Source organism: Papilio xuthus, unplaced genomic scaffold (assembly GCF_000836235.2).
Source record: "Papilio xuthus unplaced genomic scaffold, Pxut_1.1 DF827542.1, whole genome shotgun sequence".
In the NCBI taxonomy this organism is placed as follows: Eukaryota; Metazoa; Arthropoda; class Insecta; order Lepidoptera; family Papilionidae; genus Papilio; species Papilio xuthus.
In genome coordinates, this window is record NW_013531107.1 from 5,091,181 (window position 1) to 5,107,372 (window position 16,192).

General features: G+C 38.1%; 2 protein-coding genes across 3 annotated transcripts; one reads left to right on the plus strand and one right to left on the minus strand.

The window, feature by feature from the left end:
* Nucleotides 1–1,965: 1,965 nt before the first annotated feature.
* On the minus strand, nt 1,966–11,414 carry LOC106118786 (nascent polypeptide-associated complex subunit alpha, muscle-specific form). Its single transcript, XM_013313533.1, has 9 exons — nt 10,813–11,414; nt 5,367–5,495; nt 4,789–4,889; nt 4,609–4,694; nt 4,173–4,519; nt 3,299–4,090; nt 2,799–3,155; nt 2,458–2,705; nt 1,966–2,335 (listed from the first exon to the last, which is right to left on the minus strand). The coding sequence occupies exons 1-9, from the start codon at nt 10,882–10,884 to the stop codon at nt 1,966–1,968; spliced, it is 2,502 nt and encodes an 833-aa protein (XP_013168987.1). The 5' UTR covers nt 10,885–11,414.
* Nucleotides 11,415–11,723: 309 nt separating this feature from the next.
* Nucleotides 11,724–12,891, plus strand: B9d1 (B9 domain-containing protein 1). Of its 2 annotated transcripts, none has more exons than XM_013313669.1 (3): nt 11,724–12,036; nt 12,332–12,541; nt 12,718–12,891. In XM_013313669.1, exons 1-3 carry the CDS (start codon nt 11,787–11,789, stop codon nt 12,834–12,836), a joined length of 579 nt encoding a protein of 192 aa, XP_013169123.1. In that variant the 5' UTR covers nt 11,724–11,786; the 3' UTR covers nt 12,837–12,891. The 2 variants fall into 2 exon arrangements, with proteins under 2 accessions (XP_013169123.1, XP_013169122.1); XM_013313668.1 differs by having other exon boundaries at nt 12,332–12,556; nt 12,718–12,889.
* Nucleotides 12,892–16,192: the final 3,301 nt, after the last annotated feature.

Sequence of the window (16,192 nt, forward strand, 5' to 3'; positions counted from 1 at the left end):
TTTACAATACATATGTATATATTTACAATGTACACACATTGTATACATTTACATAACGTAATATAAAATATTCTGTACATGTGTTATCGGCAGCTGAATAAATTAGATTCAAAATGTTAACAATTAATTTATAACTCAACCGGGAATATAGAAATCTTCGACATATAGCGGAAAAAACATGGAACTACAATTATTTTTCTTCTAGAACGAGATGTAATAAAACGATTGAAACGCCGTCATGTCAGGATTTTTATATTCTTGGTTAAACTATACTCATTTTATATGTTATATTTAATACTTAATTTTCTAAGATATATCCGAATGTATTCGGATTTCACAACACAAATAATTGCCAAAGAATTTATAATAGTTTGTTGAAAAAATGATTTTTTAACTAAAATGATGAATAATGAAATGTGGGTGCTTCTGGGTTTAAAATATTTAATTTTTATTAAATTAAATGATGAATAACTTTCACGAAGTTTTTTAATATGTTTAAAAATAAGAATATATTATTTTCATCATTTTAAAGCTATATGTTTATATTAGTTAAATTTTTTAGATCGGCGTGAAATTTGTTGTTTAGAAATGCTGTACGCCATGTAATACTGAAAAAAAAAGAAAAATTTAAAAACGCTAAATTGTACTTTTTTAAATTATATTTTAGAGGAAGAAGATAATTTATTATATTTATTCTGAGTTATTTATCATTTTCGGCTTTAAGATCAAATTGAGTTTTTATTTCCAAGTTTTTTGTTGTGTCAGGCATATCAAATAATTTTAATATCTTTTTTTTTCATGAATGAATATTCATAAAAATGTAGATTGTTATATTCTTACATGCCAATTACATTTGTTTGGTGATTAAAAAAAAAAACAAAAAATTAAATTTCCAATAGTTTTCTTGTTTTTAATACATACATCTGTTACATCTGCTTCGTATATAGTTTACAATGCGAGAATGTACTTAAAAAAAACAGTCCTTAATATAAAGAACTGGAAAATAAAATAAATATATTCACCATATTTTAGGAAAGTTGGTTTTTACTGGCAACATTTTTATTGTACAGGTCGAGATTTCTATCAAAGCTAATTCAAGAAATATGTACTTTATTTCTCAAAATTTAAACAAAATTACGTTTTCTTGGTTACAAATTAAAACAAATCCTCAACATGACCGTGTCCTTTTTTTTCAGAAGTGAAAATTTTATGGCTGCAATCCAACAATTTATCAAAATAAAATTTGATTATAACAAATATATTGGACAGACAGAGATAGCAATGTTTTTCTCATTGTTACTTATAAAAATGGTATATTTGAATATAACATTCCAGTGTCAAAAGTAAAGTTATATCAGTTTGAGAATATTTTAAAAAGAGAATCTTTCAATAGAGTATCTTTTGTTACATGTGACGACACAGAAACAGTTCACAGCGATAAAACCTATCGTTTATACAAAAATGTACACGTACATCTGATTCTATGTTAATATCACGACAAAATAAATATTCCATGATAAACATATCACCTCTTTGTGATTTAAAAGCAAAGAAATAGAACGTACATATGCAGTAGCACTACATACGATTTAAGTAAAAAAAAGTTGATGACAAATGTATAAAATAAAAGTATGTAAAAACAAGACAGTCCAGTCCATAAATGGCATTCTCCTGCACAATCTGACGCGTCTATTCATTTATCTATGCGTTTGACACAACTTTATACATGACATATAAAATATACATGCATACACGGGAAGCATGTTACAGCCATCGTCTATATATTACGAGTAAGCGTATTCAACGAGCGGCGGCATCGTCCTTCAGTCCTGTCTCTCGCCTGCTGCACTTCCTGCACTGAACCACCACTGACTCACTACACGTGTGACGTCACCGGCCACTGTCCGTCTGTGCGTCGCTGCTCACTCACACCGCTGCCGGGGCGCGTGTGTGCGTCTGCTGAGATTACCGGTTGGGCGCGGGCGCGGGTGCGGGCACAGGCGCTGGGGGCGGCGTGGGCGCGGAGGCGACGGGTGCGTGCCGCGGGCATAGCGCGCGGAAGTCGTCGTCGAGCAGGTGCCAGCCGGCGGCGGGTGCGCAGGGCACGTGCACGCGCGCCCGGCACGCCCGCGTCGCGCACACTACGGCGGCACCTGCACGCGAGCACGCGCCGCACCGCGCCACCCGCGCGCCCCACACCGCCGGCGCCAGACCCCACACGCGCGAGCCCGCCGCTATCACACCGTTCGCCCAGATGCCGCACGCCTCGTGCAGCCACACCTCCACACCGCCAGATACGGTGGGGAAATGTCGGCGTGACGCCTCGTCTAATGCTCTGTGATCCAAAATGTTACTAATACACATCTTTTCAAATTATCACACACAAACACAAGTTTTTTAACTAGCACAAACTGTTTGTATTGTTGGAACATCTACATTATAGCAATGGCAGTATACCTGTACTCGTCGCAGTCGGTGGTGACGGTGTAGGGGCCGAAGAGATCGCCGAGGGCGCGCGCGTGGGGTCCGCGCTCGCAGAAGGCGCACAGCCAGCTAGCGTCGGGCGTGGTGGCGTCGTAGCGCAGGCCGAGCGTGCTGGCGTGCAGGCCGCGCGCGCGCAACCCGTTGCGCCATTCGCCTGCCTCCTCCGACGACGACGCGTTCACCACCGCCACCGACACCGGCGACGCACATGGACCCACGATCTGGAAAACAATCATAATACACATTTACTTTGTAAAAAAAAGTCTAATACGGAATGAAGGAATTAATTGATCATTTCTTAAGTGTGTACTCACTTGTATGTAGGGACCTCGCGAGCGACTCGAGCTAGCGTTGCTGCAGGAGTCGTACGCATCCTTGACGGCCACTTCCTTGGACTTCTTGGCGTCTGCCTTCCTCCGGGGCACCTTCCTCCTGTCATCTACGGAAGCCCGGTTGACTCGTTTCGCGACCTTCATGCCTTTGGTGGGTGCGGATTTTCGCCGCTTTTTCGCTTTAGCAGTCTGAGGTTTATTATTGGCCTGCGGCGTGGCGGCGTGCGGCTCCTCCTCGAGGCCGGCGAACATCTTCTCCAACTGGTTCTCCACCTCCACGAAGCTGGCTGCGGTAGGCTCCGCGCTGCCCGCCTCCGCCTCGGGTTCGGCCGGTTTTGCCTGGAACAGTATCATTTCTTTGTCAATAATAAATACGTCATTAAATTAACAATTATCAACTTTTTATTTACTGTTAAATTTCGAAAACTCATTTTTTTAAGTAAGTTTTTTGTTATTATTCAAAATTTTACAACAATAAATACCTCAGATGGTGATTCAACAGGTACATTAGTAGATTCAGAGTTAGACGTGCGTACGCTGCGCCTGCGCGGCGCGGCGGGCGCCTCCACGGGTGGCGTCTCGGGCTCCTTGTCCGGCTCCGACTTGATCTCGGGCTCGGGGCTGGCCAGCACGCTCTTCAGCTTGTCGACGACGCCGGACGAGTCGGGCATGTCCGGGGTCCCGGGCACATCGGGCGCGTCCGGCACGTCCGGAGCGGAGGCGAGCGGTGTTGCGCGGCTCTCGGTGCTCGCTATCATGGCCGCGATGTCGTCTATGGTCTCTGCGGAACCGGACCGCGTTTTTCTCCTGGTGTGCGGCTGGTCCGGCTGCGTCTGTGGGGGCGTCGGGGGTTTCTCTGCCGGGCCGTTCGGTAAGTGGGCGTCGCCGTTCTCGAGCGGAGTTTGCGTTTGTATTTGGGGCGAGACGCGTGCAGTGCGAGGGGAGGCGCGCGGTGCTACCGGGGAATCGTGCGCCTCCTGCGGGGAGACCCGTGCCGCTTGTGGGGAGACTCGGGCAGTTTGCGGTGAGACTTGCGCGGTCTGCGGCGACACTCGCGCAGCCTGTGGGGAGACTCGTGCCATCTGAGGGGAGACCCTCGCAGTCTGCGGGGAGGCTCTCGCCACCGGCACGGGGGTGGCGACGGGCTCGGGCGTAGGCGACGGCGCTCGCTGCGGCTCGACGGGCGGCGGCATCACGGTCGGCACGCGAATGGTGCGCTCCGGTTTTCGTTTTCGCTTCGAGCCGGGCGGTGCGCCGCACGAATCTGCCGAGTCCTGAAACAGTGTGAACTTAACATTGATAACACTGAACTAGTTCGTACCAAAGAGTGACAAAGTAGTATGTCTAATACTTGACCTCATTGGAGGAGGGTGGCGAGGGCGTGTGCGCGGCGCGCGGGTGAACGATGACGGAGTGCGGTGAGGCGGGCGCGGGAGCGAGGGCGGGGGCTGGGGCGAGGCGCTCGAGGAGGGCGTCGACACGCGCCAGGGGGCCGCGGGCGTGCGGCGCGGCGCGGGCGATCAGGCTGTTAATGGTGGGTGCGTCGCGCACGGAGAGCGCGGGTGCGGTGGGTGCGGTGGGCGCGGCGGGGGGCGCGGGCGAGCCGTTAGCGCCGCGCGGCCCGCCCACCGTCAGGTCGACGCCGCCCCGCGCGTACGCCAACAATTCCTCGGCACGCACCATTTTCTCTGGAATCGTCAAACCTACGCAAAGTTATGTTGCAGTTAGCAATTACAATATATAACTTCTTCAGGCGATATGCAAAGTGTCGTTTTGAATGAAAATATCTCACCTCTGCCGGGACCTAAATGTGGGTATAGTTCTGCGGGAGGAATCGTAGCGTTCGCCTTGACATCGCCCGGCGACGGCGTGTGCCTGCTGCAAACGGACACAAACAATTGAGTGTCATTGGTCAATATAAAGAGTCGACCCTTCGCGTGGCCGCATATAGCTGCAGTGTGCAACAAGGTACCTCAACAGGTGTTTGTCCGGCGGTGTGGGCGTGTGTCTGTAGAGTTCAGGCGGCGTCGCCGTGTGCCGGAACACGGAGTTGCCACCCGCGCCCTTCATACCCTGGAAAGTAATAAAAAAACATACATGGAAATAAGGGTTTTAAAGACTTAGCTTATTTCAAAGCAAATTTAAAAAAAAATAGGAAATGGGTTCAATGAAATAAGAACAGCAAAAGGACGTAAAACTCTACATCAAAATTTTAGTAAAACAAAGAGGAAATGAACTATAGGATCTAACAATGTATGACAAAATCAAACGGAAGTCGACCGGCAATTGAAATCCTGTCGCGAATCGAGGAAACGCGTGAAGATAAATAAACAAATTTAGTTAGTATACACGTAAACATTGCGTGATGTTTTCGTTATATGGTAATTCTAAATTGCTTTGCTAGACTGGAAAGGAAGTTACGAAAATAAGGCACGAAACACTAGACGTTATGCAAAAGTATAAAAAAACTCTACGTCATGTTTAAGGCCTTGATAACCAAACAAATTGTGTTAGAAAGATTTGGATGTCGTACTTGTACAGGAGTGTTACCTGTAGGGGGTCGGGGGGCGACGGCGCTGGCACATGGTAGAGATGTGGCGGCGGCGTGGGCGTGTGCCAAGTGACCCCGCGCTCCGATGCCATGTGGGCCTGAGGGGCCCGCGACAGGAAGTTCGCCACCTGTAACTGAAATATCGATTATTGGACCACCATTGGTTCAACGAACAGTAGGCTAGTAAAAGGTTAAGCAATATTAACCTTTTCACAGCTAAAAAGTTCGCAAGTATAATTAGTGAAGTACACGAAACGCTGAATAAATTAAAAAGGCTCAGTTTCCTGGCGAGAACTAAGGCTCTGTAAACTAGACATAAAGAGAAAAAAATATTTAAGCCGTTCTTTACGACGGAAATGATTAGAAATTGTTCTAACTTTCTAACTTCGCAAAGTCAGGTTTCATAGCTACGCGTATTTCATTTGTTTTCGCCGAACTTGGTTTTAAAATTATCCTTTACCTTATTTTAATTTGACAATCATTGTTAAAAATAGTTAAATTAGTAGGGTTATACCAAGTGGCACCACTTGGTATAACCCGACTAATTAATTAATATATGTGGGATAAATTAATTAGCACTATGAAAACTTTTAAGCCATGTAAAAATATTTTATGTGTATTTTACATGAAATAGTTAACATAAAAAAAAATTACGCTTTCACATTTGAAAATATTAAGTGGAAATATAATAAAAAATAATATAATGAATTGTTCACGTCACAAAAACCTATCTACTTGTGCATCAATCGATTTTTAACTTTATTCCAACTTTCGTAAAGTTTCTAATTCTTTGTTCACACCATTATAATATTATGAATGGATACCAAGTTCGTAACCTGTTCAATGGTCGACATTCTTATACGTTAGATTTGCATAATTCGTACATTAATATAGTTGATTAAAAAGCAAAATTCTTTATCGTATTTCTGCTTTGAGTGAAAGTTTGTTGTTGTTTTGATTCCTTGACAACCTTGACTGATCATATAAGGAAACACAAGAAATTATCAATACTGCTAAAAGAATAGACTATAAACTATAAATGATGTTTTTTTTTAATTACTAACATGAACAAGACAAAAACGTAGATGAGACATGTTAGTAAAGAATGTACCATAGACATTGTAGTGTTTTTTACACATATTTTCTGATTTCTCCGTTTCTATTTTCGCTAATTATCGTAAAATATTTTTCTCCTTTATATTGATTACGCTCCTTCCGGTATGCGTACCTCAAAACACGTGTACAAAAATATTGCCCTCTTTGTTTTTACCAAGAAAATGAGAGTGATGGCGAATCAAAACATGATTACGGATACATACGGATACATCGGCAATGGAAATTCAGTTACTCGTATACTCAGACACTGGCTGTCGCTCGCGACTTCGTTCGCGGGAAATTAAAGAAGACTTACTTATTAGCCTTAGTGCTCTTTCATTCTATGCTCTACGTCTAAGACTGTATAAAACATATTGTCATCCCTCTCATTGTTCTCGACAAGAAAGAGATAAAAGTATGTAATATAATATGTAAGTTTTACATTGGGATGTTGGTCTTAGAAACCAACGATTAAAGGTCGATGCCCTTATGTTATCCATGCCAAAAAAAACGTAATTACGACTGAGTATGTCGATGTGCAATCGAATGAGATGAAAACACGAGTCTTTTACGAGTGCTGCAACCGTGTGGTGTCGGGTTGCATAGGGGTCACCAGTTTTAAGGCAAAAGGGCGTAACTTTAAATTTTTTGAACGAGTTCAAAATACGTATGAACAAAAACGACATTTTGTCATACATGTTCATACTCTGATTAGTCCTAAATTGTAAAAATATCTTATTATATAGAAATTTAATATTACAACATCAAAATACTGGTGATTTTTAGAAATAAGTTATTTTTTGTATACAATACAAAAATATACATTTTCACAACATATTTCAGTGCACAAATTCTCCATTAGACGGGACTCGAGAATTTCCATACACAAAGCGATAATTACCGCAAAAGCCTTGTGGTTTTGTGGCTGTACAGCATGCATTTACTGATAACAAAATTATAATATTTCTGTTTGCTAAATTAACCTAGTATATGTCAGTGAAATATAGATTTTTCCCTTAAACTGGTTGGTTTCATTTCGACCGGCCATGACCCGTCGCGTATAGTCGTAAGCGTGCCCAGCCATTCAACCGTTGATTTTAGGTCGAACCATAAACTGTGATAAGTTCTGACGTCTGCTGCGTTCATGGGAAATCTTACCTTAAGTAATTCGTTCTTTGGAAGTCGATCTGATCTCTCAATATATAGTTATAATTGCCAACGATCTAAAATTTATTTCACGTCTATTTTTATCAATAACTAGCTGTCGCCCGCGATTCCGTCCGCGCAGACTGTTCTTCCAGACGATGCCCTACATCTATGCCAATGAGGTGCGACAATGTTCGAGCACCATCTTAATGTTATTTACAGTCATTAGTCAATCCAACAAACCTTCTTCCCAAACGCCCTTCGGAGGGAATCGTACATCCTAAACCAGTCCTGATGAATTCATGTGGCCACTTGATCTTTTGTCACCTTAAATATATAAAAATAAAAAAGTAATTTCAAATAGTTTAGCCTTGCTTGTACATGAGAAACGAAAGGGCATGTAAATTAGCCACTTCTTAATCGAGAAAAAGACTTTGCCTATGTCCATCTTTACTATTCTGAACCATATTTAACCAAGGATATTTAACCAATGTTTGATGCTTATTACCCTACAAATGTCAACGAGGTTCGACCACAACAATCAAGCCGTCCAATGCAACGTATATTTAAAGGTTAATCGTTAAATAAATTATTGGTGAACTTTAAATATTGCGAATCGACGAAATATGCAACGTATTTGATTTTTTTGTAGCACATTTAACATTGTTACAGCTAATATGTTTGCTTTTAGGTTAAATTAATAGTGGAATTCAAACACAAATATGTATTGAAGTAGAAAGTTATCCAGATTGAAGAAATACTCAAGAAGGACGGTCTGAAGGTCACAGGAAACAGTCATGCGTGTTTCCGTGGATGTAAAAAAGTAAGACACGCGTAAGCTATGTCAGTACCGCGCCAAATAGAGGTCCGTAATCTCTGCCTATCCCCTGGGTTACTGGCGTTGTATACGGTATAGGAATGTAATCATCATCCTCATTAGCTCACTATACATCCTCACCAAGGGGCTCGGAGCCTACCCTAAACCAAGGGTGACTAGGCCATAGTCAACCACGCTGGCCAAGTGCGGGTTGGTTGACTTCACAGATATCTTTGAATTTCTTCTCAGATATGTGCAGGTTGCATCACAATGTTTTCCTTCACTGTGATGCAACCTGCAGATTTTAGGAATGTAATAAAGCATAGAAATTAATGACGAGAGTAATGGTGATTTATCAGTCTTTCATTCTATTAGGGCTTAGTACTTCTGAACAAATCACTCATGACAAACCAAGAGACATGTTCGTCGGCATTCTCCAATAAACAAATCTTTACAGTATCAATGAGTTATCTTTGCGTTGTTAAATTTTTCCAAATGGATCCATTACAATACTATATTGAAAAGAATTAATAAATTATTGTCTTTGTAGCATTCATAAACATGACTTTGCCTTGGATATTAATTAGTTTCTTTGCTTATTGTTATTCATTTTTTTTTGTTCATGTTCAACATTGTTATAGCTAATTATATGTAACTATGTACTCAGACGAATAGCAATTAACATTGTCTTTACTAAAATAACTTTAGTATTTTACAAAGTTTTGAATAGTTTCTACATATAAAAACCTTTCAATTAAAAAAATAATCAAAATCCGAGCACCAGGAGTGGAGTTAAACTGTAACACACCTTAAAAATACAGACCAATTGATAACCTCCTTCTTTTTGAAGTTGGCTAAAAATGCAACTGGAGTTATATACTTTTCGATTATATAATAGCTCCATGGCAACATTCATTTACAAATGTGTTCGAAAATGTCTAACTTTTATCAGTACAATAAAAGATTTCACTATCGTCAGTAATCATGTTACATCATTGGAAAAAAAGGTATAGAGGCACTTTTTGTCTGAGCCAGTAATTATTTACAGTGTCAAATACCCTTTCTAAAAAAAGGTGAAATCAATGACCAATGTAATTGAATTTATAGCTAAGTTTTTACTTATAAAGTATTACCAACTTATAGTTTTTAGCAATTATTCAATTTGTACTAGTTTGACTTAGTTGCATACTTAAATTAGTATTTTCTAAGTTAGATAATTGTACATGGTTCATTGATATCTCTGGATTTATTTAATAACCAATTTGTTTTACCCATTTGTACATTTAAATGGGATGTACATTTTTCACACTATACAAAATATTTTCTACAACACTTTATCAACAATTTTGCCCTACAGCCTCTTTTGTTTAATCCTTTTTTTTAATCTCTCAACGTAACTCTATCTGTACTGAAAAGAGTAAACAATTATGTGTACTGATGAAATATAAAAATAGTTCTAAGATTATGCCCTGCAAAACATTATTTTGTAATGAACATAATGGATAATTTCCAACACTTATAAAAATAATGGCTTAACTCACTTGTAGTCCGATGTATCAACCAAGTATTTTCAAACCAGAATATACCTGATTTAAGTCATGTATATCTATTATCAACCTTATAGCCTTTTCATTTTTATATATTTTATTCTATTAAAATAAATCGTAACAAAATTAAGTTGTCTCCATAGACTAATGTCTATGGACACAATTAGTTCTATAAAACTGGTAGGTTGTAAGTGTTTCTCCTGAAATATCTTGTAACCAGGATATGAAAACTTAAAAAAGGAGTCTTTTGTCTACATTTGGTTTTATGATCAAGGATTTACTGATATATTAATAGCAAAGTTAAAGGTTAAAAAGAAAATAAGCAACAAATAGATAAACATGTTCACACTAAAACAAACTTATTTTGAAAGCACAGCTTTGTTTGTAAATAGTAAATAAATATTTGTATAAAAACAAAGAATTCTTGATTGTTTAATTTTTCTTTTCATTCTACACATTTAGTATAGCATTCAGCATAAAAATGAAGTCAGGCAATAGCAAATTAATTAAATAAATTATGGTAACACTTAATTGCAGTATTGAAAGCACAAGCAATGCTTGGTTCAAACAGGTAATACTAAAACAGCTGATCTACTTGAAATATAATCAGCACACATGCCTGTATGTAATATTCTGAATGTAAGATATTTCCAACGGCGAAACATAAGAAGGAAAATCTTTGTTTTCATATTATTATTTTTAGCGAATAATCATGCGCGAAACTAGTGCTATTAAATTAATAAAATAACCTTATATCTTTCCATAAGTAAGTAATAGAGGCTGTTTAAAAAATGAAAACAAAGAGCGCTCGATACTGAAAATCAGAAAAATAAGCACCACCTGTAAAGGGCTCCAAGCGGGGCCCAATTGAGATTGCCGACCATTCGGGTTGTGTTGCGAGCCGCCTGACATTGTGTGCGCTGTCCTCGCGGCACTGTTTACAGCACGTTCAAAGTTCTAATTGTATAACAACCACTGTTTCAGTCCACCATAATGATGCCGGCAAGTTTGAAGCTCTAACACGCGTAACTGCGCTGTCCTACGACGTGTACAGAAACTTATCAAATATTTTCATGAGCTCACGTTATTATTATAACTATCCATCATGTCTATCACATGCCCTCGAAGGGCGCTAACACATTTCAAACGTTCTTGTAGCACTTATTTCAAAGAAAACCACATTTATTTCGTGTATGGTATGGTGTCCACAGTCCTGATGCTCACTTCGCGTGACATTTCAAACGCTTTTATGATTTGAAAATAAGAACTCTACACTTAAATTAAAACTCGACTAACATTCGTAAGATGTTTATCACTATATCTTACCGATAAATATCTAAAATCTTGCTAGAAACTATTGGGAAAAATGCAAATTGAATGAATCTATGCACAAGGATCACTTCCAACAATGGTGGCCGATTTGGATTTTGAAAGCACGTACAACGCCATCTTACGACAACTTTTAGTAAACTTTGGGTAAAGCAGCATAACGGAAAGCTATGCTCTATAGTCTTTGGATTTTGTTTCAACTAATTTAAAATTTTTGTCTTAATTGACAAAATATCATTTCTTAAGTTCGAAAACCGCTATAAATTACTACAAAGTTATTGGAGTAATAAAATAATTTTCTCACATAATCACATGATTTGACTATCCTATAAAAATAATTTTGTATATGACAATCTCGTTGCTATAGCAACGATTGTTTTGATATTTGTTGTTTTACTTTTATATAAAAGTTAAAAGTCAATTTGACGTTAAAATCCGCGAAGTAGTTTTCTCTATATGCCTTTAAGTTTAGTTTTCTAATTTCAATGAAAGATAGTGAAATAACAAAATTCCTAATATCTTTTAATGGTCGAATAGATTTTGTTCTATTTCCGGGTGGCGTTTTCGATGACCAAATTTTTTTACAGTATGATGTTGTTTGGGGTCCGGATTGGGATCCAATTTCCGGACTAAATTCTGGGACAAGCCAAATGGCAATGTCCGGCAGAGATCCAGAGAGAGTGGTTTTCAATTTTCCGATAGAAATGGTATTTAGTAGCACTAATGTATTTGGTTGTGAGTATATTTCGTTGATATGCCTTACACTCAAACTGGTGAAGCGCATACCTTCCCACTGCGCTGCACCCAGTACATAGGAATTCCCTAGGGCCGTGATGGGTGGTCGTGTCTGCCGAGGATAAAGAGTGAATCTAGTCCCTCGAGAACGGCTCATCAATCTAAGCTGGAGCTATCAAAACGAGGGGGAATATTATTTATCATATTTTATAACATAAAATATGTGTCAACCCTTCACTTTCATATTACGTTAATTAAGGCACAATCCTAGTTGCATTTGTCATTCACATTGCAGGGCCGCAATTAATAATAACGGTAAAAGCTCGCAATACATTCGGTGATTCGTTACGGGGCTATTCCGCGGTGCTTCTGCCACCTATGACCGGCGAGCGGGTGATATCAGCACCACTGACGCGACCCCGGCCTGCCACACTGCTGGGGGAGTGGCTGGCCTGGCTGACTGGCAGATATCCTGAACTGGCCGACCCTAAGATGTTGGCGAATGGTAAAGAGAATTATTGTAAGTGATTTAATTCTTTGATATATGGCAAATCGTAAATGGTCACATTGGAAAGGACCTAATATGGTACTTACCTCTTGAGATGGCACGTCGGATAGAAGTGTACTCATATTCACGAAGTGCCATCTATGGATCTCCTAACATCGATTAATTTGTTCCAGTATTAAGAACAGAATCCTATGGAAGTGTCGTTGTAAAAATGTCAATGGTATCGAAGGACCTGCGAAAACTCGGCTACGACAACGAGCCTCCTGCTTGCCGAAATAATTGTAGACAATAAATTGTTTAAGATTATGAAGTAATTTAAATTTGATCCTATATCGTCTTTAAATAAATTAGTCGTCACGTGTAACATACTTAAGTGGCATGGTTATGCATGCACGTGAAGTCTACAGGTCCATGTTCGGTTCTTGCTATTAACCAATATGTTATACGAATTTGTTTTACCCAAAGTTGAAGGAAACAACGTGATGCTACCTCCCGCAGTCAAGCAATCCGCGCTGATCCAGCATAGTCGACTTTGTTAAAATATATATATATATATGAATAAAATATATGAATATTAACCATACCAGCAGATCTACCAGATTTTTTCTACATAATCTATGTAAACCATTAACAAAGGTACAGTCGTGCTCTACTAAGCGGCATGAGGGCATCTTTTCCTTTGTATTGCTAATGGCGCCATGACGTCAGCTGTCATCCGTGTCAATGATTACATTTGAAGGTTATACAAGTAAATAGCTTCTCCTGCATTAATGATTTTGTTTCGAGTTCGTTAAGCAGTTAAATTCTTAGCGTATTAATAGCGTATATACGGTTTTAATAATTACCTTTCTAGTTTACAACAAAGATGTCAGGCCCTCTTTTAGGATAGTTTAATTTTTGGGACAAACGCAAAAGTATTATCCGTGACTTTCTGAGACCGAAATCAATGTTTAAAACATATCATACCTGTCATTTTATCAACACAGAGATAACAATATGTTTTAAACGGTGATTTTGGACTAAGAAACCCACGATAAATAAAACACATGCGTTTTCGCCTTAACTTTTCCTTTGCCTTCAAAGCACATTTCACCGATTAGTTCCACGTGATTTGATACGAAGTGTATGCAAGGCATGTCTTTATATTGCAAATTCACATACCAAACTATTTTAATGCCTTTTTATTTATCAAAAGCATGCAAACGCAAGATATTAATAATAAATAATAAATGTTTACCATTGCTTTATTAATCGTAATTCATATTACAGTGGGGGCTCGTCTGCCGAGCCTTGTATAAGCATTCGGATACAAGGTTGAGAGGCGTTAGTACATTATAACCTCAAAATATGCGGGTAAACACCATGTCTACTCCATTATGTTACTATCGGCACTTGATAACTTGATGCTATGTTATTATTGTTATAAATATACAGCTCGTTATTTAGATGTTGCACATTGAGGTTAATTTTATTGCTTAAAAAATAAAATACAAAAACAAGTTCTGGTTTCTTTTTAATGTATTTAATAAACACAGGTCATTGTCTCTGGTGAATTCTGGCTCTCCAAATGATTACTCTTTGGCAGTGGTTTTGAAACAAATAAAAAATATAAATTGTCTATAACATGAACCTCTAGGAATAACATTACGTTAAACCTGTTTGAATTTAAGAGACTTTTTCAATTGTTCAGGTAAAGGTAAAGAAAGTAGATTTTTTTAGGCCCATTCGTTAATTCATGGACATAATTTTACGTTTACACTAGCTGTCGACCGTAACTCCGTTCGCGATTAGATACCTGGGATCAGTATATGATATTTAATAAAAGATTTTTATTTTTTAATAATAGACAAGACTACTAGTTGTAGCACGTGACTCCGTCCGTGCGGGATTAAAACATTGATAGTAGCCGATACTCAGATGTATTGAATATGCATATAAAATTGCATAAAAATCGGTCAAGCAGTTTACAAGGAGGATGGTCACTGATATTGTGACACGAGAATTTTATATATAAGATTTATACTACATATTAAATTTTTTTTTTTACTATTTGAGATTATATAACTTTATGAAGCTATAACTATTTAGCAATTGAAAAATATAATAACTTAATAATATATACATAAACTTATTATTGAATTACTTAACTCTATATTAATTATTAAGTGACTAATTAAATTAAAATTAATTTACCAAAATAATAAATATATACTAACACTAAACGAAACTAAATAATATAAAAAATCGACCCCAAATCGCTGCGGTCGCACGCTAGGGTTCCCATTATACTACATTGTATAATGTTCAGGAATTTTAAGTTTACACGGGTGTCGCAATTCGTTGTTATTTTCAATATTCTTCACTGTCTGCAATGTAAGTTATTGACCTTTGCAAAAACATTTAAAAATTGCATGTCTTCGTTCTATTTAAATTATATTGTGTAAGATAAGAATACTTAAGTCTTATCAAAGGGAAATTTGTTATTGTATTGTACTTACGTGTATTAATTGTTGTCATTTCAGTAAGGAAGTGTGTCATCAAAATATAAATTCGATTGCAGACAAGTTCGTTGACATTTTTAATTTAAGGCGCTATTTACAGATTATTGGAATTCATCATCAGCTTACTATACGTCCCCACCGAGGGGCTCGTAGCCTAAGTTAAGGGTGATTGGGCCATAGTCAACCACGCTGGCCCAGTGCGGGTTGGTTGACTTCACACATATCTTTGAATTTTTTCTCAGATATGTGCAGGTTGCATCACGATGTTTTCCTTCACCGTAAGAACGTCGGATAAATGTACATATGTAAATCGGAAATGGAAAAACACATTGGTACATGGCGGGATTCGAACCCAGGACCTGCAGCTTGCAAGTCAAGTGCTTGACCCCTGAGTCTGATTATTGGAATACTTTAGTTAAATGTGTGCTTTAGCTTATAATAAAATAAATTTCAAGTCTCAAGATGTTTTGCGGTTGAGGTTTGGGCAGTGTGCTTAAGTAAGGGTCCGTTCACACTAACCGGGTGGAGAGCATAGTCTATTTTTTATCGTAAATGAAATTAAACTTTATGCGATTAAATCAAGTTTTAAATTTATTTTTCCTGTCTTTTTATCCTTCATATTGATAATAAAGACGTGTAAAGTAAAAATTAAATCTTGTTTCATTTTAATGCAGTTCAATTTCATTTGTCAAAAAAAAATTTGCTCTGCTCAACGACTAGGCCTGTCTGAATGGACCCTAACTTAGTTTTTTTCTATAGATAACGATTGTTAAAGGAGGTTACATGTTAACTGACATTAGTGATGAAAAAGGAAAAAATTGTATTTTTTAAATTTAGTGTGTCTGTTAATGTCAATAAGATGTCAATGTAAAATAAATAAATAAATGTAAAACATTTATAAGTCAACAAAAGATTACAATTGAACAACGATAGTATTTATTTATTTTGACAATTGATTTATTAGATTTAAGTTTTGTGAATAAATAACTTTTTTAGTATAAAGCGCAGTAAATTTTATCTCGAATCCTGAACATTCAAACACCAAACTATTTTTTTTGTTGCTGTTTTTAAATTACCTGACTCGTAAAACCAGTTTTCGTGACCGCAAATAAAAATATTAATTAATATTACGACCACTTATAACAAC

Coding starts and splice junctions, on each gene's coding strand:
- LOC106118786 (XM_013313533.1), bottom strand. CDS start 10,884: ATGTCAGGCGGCTCGCAACACAACCCGAATGGTCGGCAATCTCAATTG. Junction 5,496..10,812: donor CCGCTTGGAGCCCTTTACAG/GTGGTGCTTATT, acceptor TTTCAGTTACAG/GTGGCGAACTTCCTGTCGCG. Junction 4,695..4,788: donor CCGGACAAACACCTGTTGAG/GTACCTTGTTGC, acceptor GTCCGTTTGCAG/CAGGCACACGCCGTCGCCGG.
- B9d1 (XM_013313668.1), top strand. CDS start 11,787: ATGAAAGATAGTGAAATAACAAAATTCCTAATATCTTTTAATGGTCGA. Junction 12,037..12,331: donor TAGCACTAATGTATTTGGTT/GTGAGTATATTT, acceptor TTCACATTGCAG/GGCCGCAATTAATAATAACG. Junction 12,557..12,717: donor GAATGGTAAAGAGAATTATT/GTAAGTGATTTA, acceptor AATTTGTTCCAG/TATTAAGAACAGAATCCTAT.